Source organism: Centruroides sculpturatus, unplaced genomic scaffold (assembly GCF_000671375.1).
Source record: "Centruroides sculpturatus isolate CEXI.00-Female unplaced genomic scaffold, Cexi_2.0 scaffold1000, whole genome shotgun sequence".
Classification (NCBI taxonomy): Eukaryota; Metazoa; Arthropoda; class Arachnida; order Scorpiones; family Buthidae; genus Centruroides; species Centruroides sculpturatus.
The window spans coordinates 96,405-103,104 of NW_019385287.1; the positions used below are offsets into that span (position 1 = coordinate 96,405).

The 6,700-nt window shown below is 32.2% G+C and overlaps 1 protein-coding gene across 8 annotated transcripts in view; it reads left to right on the top strand.

Moving 5' to 3' along the window:
* LOC111637205 (tensin-like) overlaps nt 1-6,700 on the top strand; it is a 142,407-nt gene that overhangs the window by 92,496 nt on the left and 43,211 nt on the right. For all 8 annotated transcript variants that reach the window (XM_023382640.1, XM_023382644.1, XM_023382639.1 and 5 more), the window contains one exon: nt 2,064-2,129. In XM_023382640.1, coding sequence (XP_023238408.1) covers nt 2,064-2,129 — 66 coding nt within the window. The remainder of the gene's footprint in view (nt 1-2,063; nt 2,130-6,700) is intronic.

Below are 6,700 nucleotides of genomic sequence, written 5' to 3' on the forward strand. Positions count from 1 at the left end.
TGACCTCGGATTTCGGATTTTTATAGTTTTTCTCTTCCACTATTCGGACTTCCGATTGGCCCTTCATCCCCTTTCTCGCTTCCCGATTGGTCTCTCTTTTGTTTTGGGGTAAACTGAGACCGCCTCAGGTTACGGGAAAGGTCTGATTCCAGGTGTCTGCTCGACGCCGTTCTGTCGATTGTTGACAAAATTGCAAGACTCGCGCTTATAATTTAACTCCGTTACTCGCGATTTCTGTCATCTGGGTACTCGAACGATCATATGCAATGATTTATCTCTCTTAAATCTTTCCCTCTTTTCAGAAATTGTTTCCCTAGATTGACTGTTTATGAGCGCTGGGGTCAAAGTTCTACCTGCATATGACCACTTATCTCTGACTTATAACCTTTCACTCTGACATTGACAGTTAGTTTAACACGTGTTCGAGTCATCCGAGACTCGTTGTCTACATTTTGTGCCGCGTTGTTTAAGTTATGGGATTTTCCTCTCCCTCTCATAATTAATCTATCATTATTATTTAATCATAGGAATATCGCGATTTACATGATTCGGACCTCGGTTGGGTCTTCACAAATGTCAGTGTTCCGTCAGTATGATTTTTGTTTCTTTTGAATCTATTTGTTTCTCTGCATATTTCTGTGAATTTTTTAAGTTAATAAATAATATAATTAATTAAAATAACATCTTTGTGTTAATAAAGAAATAAATGTGGACAACTCAAAAATGAGTTGTCATCTGATTACAGCATATTCTGTAAAGAAGCAATATTATATAGGCAATATTATATAGTCTTGGAAGCAATATTATAGAAGCAATATTATATAGTCTTGGAATCTCATCCCTTTATTATCATTTTATACCATTACTTTTCACATTTGACTTACAAACAATTCAGTTTACAACAGCTCTTCTGAAAGAAAACTTAGCTGTAAGTCAGGGAATACCTGTAATTGCATAATAAATATACTAATGAATATATTTAAAATTAATTCCTTCAAGACTCAATTCATTATATTAGTTACATGGGATTACCAGCATGTTGGTCTCCCCTGTTTTTATACATTATGCTAGTCATTCTGTGAATGTATGGTATAAAAGTTTTTTTTCATAAAATCTCTTAAGAAAGCTACTCTTGTTGCTGAAATTTTTTTATGTCAGAAACTCATCTAGAATGTACTGAAGCTTGATCTTCAATAAACTTTTTAATGAACTTGTTTTTATATTATCCAGTCACTAGTAGCCCCCTTTTTTTTTGGTCTTATTTACTCAGACTATAGTCTTAAATAAAAGGATAAAAGGTTGAGTCTCAGTGTTTTAGATGGTTCCTTATGCAAAAAAGGACAAGGGAAGATGCTGTTTGGATTGTTTATTTCATATTTTTTGATGATCTTATGTTGTTTTTTTATGGTAATAAATAAATAATGAAAATAGCTAATACTGGTTGAATCTCCTTAACTTGGCAACTTTAAGACACATAAGAAAATCACATACATAACTATATTCTTATTCCATACACATATTGCAGTGCTATCAAAGATAGAACCTAGCTTAAAAGAGGAAATAATACAATCATTAATGATTCCAAAAAATATTTTTATTGTTTCATATAATATAAAGCCCAGAACTAAAAATAATAGTTGTAGTACCCATTGCTCAAATTATATCAGAAGTCAGCAAGGTCTTCATGGTTGGCAGTGCCTTCAAGATTTGCAGGATCATCAGATACATGTTCATTGGAGTCAGTGGTGTAGGATACATTATTCCATTAATTCATATGTCATTTTTAAAAATATTCTAATAATAAATTGAACATATAAATGAAAAAGTTTACTAAGAAATCTTGTTATTCTATTTCATATTTATGTGTAGTACTCTTTTCAAAATATTTTGTCACACTGTGTATGTATCTGTATGCACATATAAAAATATACATACATAAATCTTTTTAAAAATTTGTGTTTTTGTTAATTCTAATGAAATTAAAAAAATGAAATTAATATCCACAAAGATAATATAATTAATGCTACTTTTATTACATAATTTTAAATTTTTTTATTAAACAGATGCAAGGTTTTCTGAAGATGGTAAAGTAGAACTACAGTTTTCATATCACCAAGGGGATTATAAAGGTTAATATTCTTTATAATAATGATATTGATATACTTGATTACTTTATTCATTGAAAACATTTTATTTATATTATATATAAAGGATAGTTCATAAGTCATTTCACTATTTAAAAGTTGAATACATTTTTAATTTTTAATTATTTGTATTTATTTTTTCATATAATGTATAGAAAATTGAAATTCTTTACTACATATGGAAAATGTTATCACATAAATGACCTCCAATTTTTGCTTTGCAAAATGTTTATGTACATCATTTTCCATAAACTGCTTTTAACGTGTCTAGCACATGAAGGTTTGCTCCTGAGTGTAGTCTTTAACGAACCAACTGGATAAATATACTACGAATAAAACACACTTTTAATAATCCAGCTAATAAAAATTAATAAAGTAAAAACATTTTTGATCGTTTCTTAACGATCTTCAGTTACCATAACATAGAATAAAGCGAACACAAAAAAGAATGTAAAATACGAAATTAAAATATAAATAACGGAAAAGTAGCTGTTCTTATTAGCACAGCTACTTTTCCGTTATTTATATTTTAATTTCATATTTACATTTTTTTTTGTGTTTATGTTATGGTAACTGAAGAAGATTGTTAAGAAATGATCGAAAACGTTTTTACTTTATTAATTTTTATTAGCTGGATTATTAAAGGTGTTTTTTATTCGTAGTAGTCTTTAAGTTTCTGGATGGTTAGGGGCTGTTATCATATATCCAATTCTTTAGACAACCTCAAAGAAAAAAGTGATGCTGTCAAATCAGATGAGTTTATGTATGCTGTCTGCATTAGAACAGTGGACTGCTGATTTTGGAAATAATATTTAAGGATTTTTGTGTTATTGTAATAAATTCCCAGGGAACAAATTTTCAAAATGTAAAACAAAAAGTTAGTACATTTTAAAATGATATAGCAACTTGTAGGCTACTCTGTACAAGGTATAATTAAAAATGAACCAAACTTTTGACACAACTTTTATTTCCTAACACCTACACCAGTGTTTCTCAACCTCTAACGAATTGTCGCCCCCTTCAATAAAACCGTTAAATAGTATCGCCCCCTTCACTACAAAATTCCGATGCCAAGGGACAAGGCTAACGCCAAATGCGTACTGCATTGAATAGACTAGTGACTAGTATAATGTTATTTGTCTAATTATTATTAATATAATGTTTTACTATATCGCCCAAAAAATTGTTTTTCGCCCCCCAAAATATAAATTATTACTAATTGCCCCCTCAACATGGAAAAACGCCCACATGGGGGTGATATCGCCCCCGTTGAGAAACACTGACCTACACCATACCACTCAAAATAAGGTTGTGTCTGCCANGCCCCCTCAACATGGAAAAACGCCCACATGGGGGTGATATCGCCCCCGTTGAGAAACACTGACCTACACCATACCACTCAAAATAAGGTTGTGTCTGCCAGTGTCATAGGATTGTCAAAGCAATCTTGGAAGATGTTTTGTGATATGTCTTTATAGACTCTTGTTGTTTTGGTTTTCAATTCTGTTACTGATTGGAACATGCAACCTTTTAATATGTTCATTTTAGGAGCAGATGAAAGTCTGCAGGGACAAGATGGAGCAGGGCAGGGAGGAAGCATTGTTATGCTATCTTGTTAAGGTCAGATATTCATTAACTAGGAATGACTGATGAAAGCTAAATGTGAAAGCTTTAGTGATGAAATGATGAAAATCCCTAAAAACATCACGAAAAATGGTTTCCAGGATTGCTTTGACAAGTGGTATGAATACTGGCAGAAATATATAACTGTTGAAGGAGCTTATTTTGAAAATAGTATTATAAATTTGTGTGTTGTTTAAAAAATCTTATGCTTAAAGTTAAGTTTGTGAAAATGATAGAGCGAAATGTAGACATTGGAATAAAATAACAAAGAAATTTATTACTCGCTCATTCAATACAGGATTCTTTTAGGATGCCAACTAATACCTCTCCCACTAAATAATACACAATAGTACTCTCACGAAAAATGACACAAGCTTGATTTTTGACAATAAAATTCATGTGACGATCTCTGTCCGAATTAATCGTCTAATTGCCTAGAATTATACATAACTTACAACTAGGTGCTTATGACTACTTATAAGAAATAAAAATAAGATAATTAATTAGAAAAACTGAAGAATAAGAACAGGGAATAGGAAAGAGTGTACCCAAAATCTGTTGCAATGTTCTATTTTCCATTGGTATGTTGGGACAAGATTTCTTCCTGGGATGATGACTGGGTTCAATTCTCTCACTTCCCAATTCTTCCCTCACCAATCAATTCTTCCCTCTCTTCCCAAAGTCCTTGTCTCTACCATGTGAGGCCAAAATGCACTGGAGAGATCAATTTTGCTGTCTAGCCTCTCTAGGCTCCTGCTCCAGAATGAGCCACGTGCTACCCTTCTCGCCCTCAAGGTTGCATTCCATCTGTTGTTCTCCGAGATTAGTCGTCCACATACCAAGAAGGAGGGTTAAACAAGAAAATTCCAGAAAGATTAAACAATAAGAAAGATAGAAAGGGAGACAGGGAACAAACAATTTTAAAGTAATATACATTTATACAAAAATATACATTGGAAATATGGCATGTAGCCATAAGTTCATTAACTCTCCCACATACAGGGTATCTTGCAACAAAATTCTTGAAAACAATAATTCTTCTATAATATAAAGCAGAAGTTTCTTATATTATAGAAGAATTATTGTTTTCAAGATAGCAACAAAAATATTCAAAACAGTTTCTAATATTTATTTAATACCTTTATAGTTTTAATCTTATAATAACTGCCCAAAATGTTTGCCTTTGTTTTCTAAATGTGTTACTGTCCTTTGAGCCATGGAATGCTGCCAATTAATTTTTGCAAGTTTATTTCAGATGGAATATTGCAAATTTGAACTATTTTTGCAAACAACTTCTCACATTTTCAGCTTACTATTATTGTAAATTAGTGATGGAATGATACCAAAATTTATAATGATTCTGCTACCAATACAGGTTCTACTAAAAACTCTTGATGCAAATTTGAATGCAAAGTACCACATGATGTAAATTTATTCTGTTGCCATTTTTTTATCCTGAAATGTATAAGTTGAATTATTTCATTAGAAATCAATAACATTTAACAGTTTATGAATAGATTTATTTGAGTTAATAAACTCAGTTTAAAACACAACTTTTTTTGTTTGGTATAATCAACCATTGGATTGAGAGTTTTCATTGTAGATGCAACATCAAAATATACATGGAAACATTAAAGAAGCTATGCCCAGTAAAAAAATTTCAATAGTAAAATTTTGACAGCAGTTTGGGCAGAAATGTAGTCTATTTCTAATTGTTATTATTGCTGACAGAACATTAACAGAGCATTTAATTTATGCCAAATATAATCCCAAAGTTTTTCCATGTGTCAAAAAACACCTTTAAAAATGCCAAACTTGGCAACATTGTTAACTTATTGTGTAGTGTCTAAGGAGTATCAAGATTACTCTGGACAAAAGGTTGGGTAAAAATTGTTACTTGAGGACTTTACATAAGACAAACGACTTGGGTTGAAAGTAAGAAAATTTATTTCTTACTAGGTGCTTATGTAACACAACTTTTGATGAATTCTTATTTGTGATAAGCCTCATCAGGCTTATCACAAATAAGAATTATAGTGGTGCAGCACTACAATTGGCTCTGATAGTCTATGTTACTGTTTTATTTCTTACCACAGTTTCAGGTTTTTATGTCACATGTTGAACAAAGTAGATAATAGGAAGGGCTTATCACACCAAATGACAATGGGCACAAACGCTCAAAAATCAAAGTAAAAAAGTTTAATAAAACAAATAGGGTTGTACAATAAGATGATTACATAAGTATAAAACCGTAAAAATCCAAATAATAATTGGCAATATAACTACACTTTAGCTTATCACTACTAGATACAAAATAAAAACCATGATCGTGTCAATTAGTAATTATTCCTTTCGCGGATATGATTATAAAGAAGAAGAAAAGTACTTTTTTTTTTTACAATCACTTCACAGAAGCAGCTCCCTCATTGAAACTACTGTACGCATCTGAACAAAAACTTCACCTTACATCCCAGAGTCCTCTCACAAATAGGTTCGGCCACATGGTTTCGATGATGCCGATTGATTTCTTTCGTGGCGAATTTCTGTCCCTTTGTTGTGACCAATTCGTACTCCTTCTTGCACACTCCAGCATACCTCCACCCGTCTAGCCCAAGTCCCGGTCAGCAAAAAGAGAGAGAGCTACCACACGTGGGATGGCAATTTATATCTCCCGCCATCGTGCCATGTCACCCCACCACACATGAACATCACACAGCCAATTAAAACAAGGCAGCTGTGCCCCCCCAAAAAAAATGCGGTTTAGAAGAACGAAAAACAAAGTTCACAATTACAATACCAGGTATGGAATAACGGACCTAATACAAGAAGGTTATACATACACTCAACGAACACAAGAATTATAGTGGCGCAGCACTACAATTGGTTCTGATAGTCTATGTTACTGTTTTATTTCTTACCACAGTTTCAGGTTT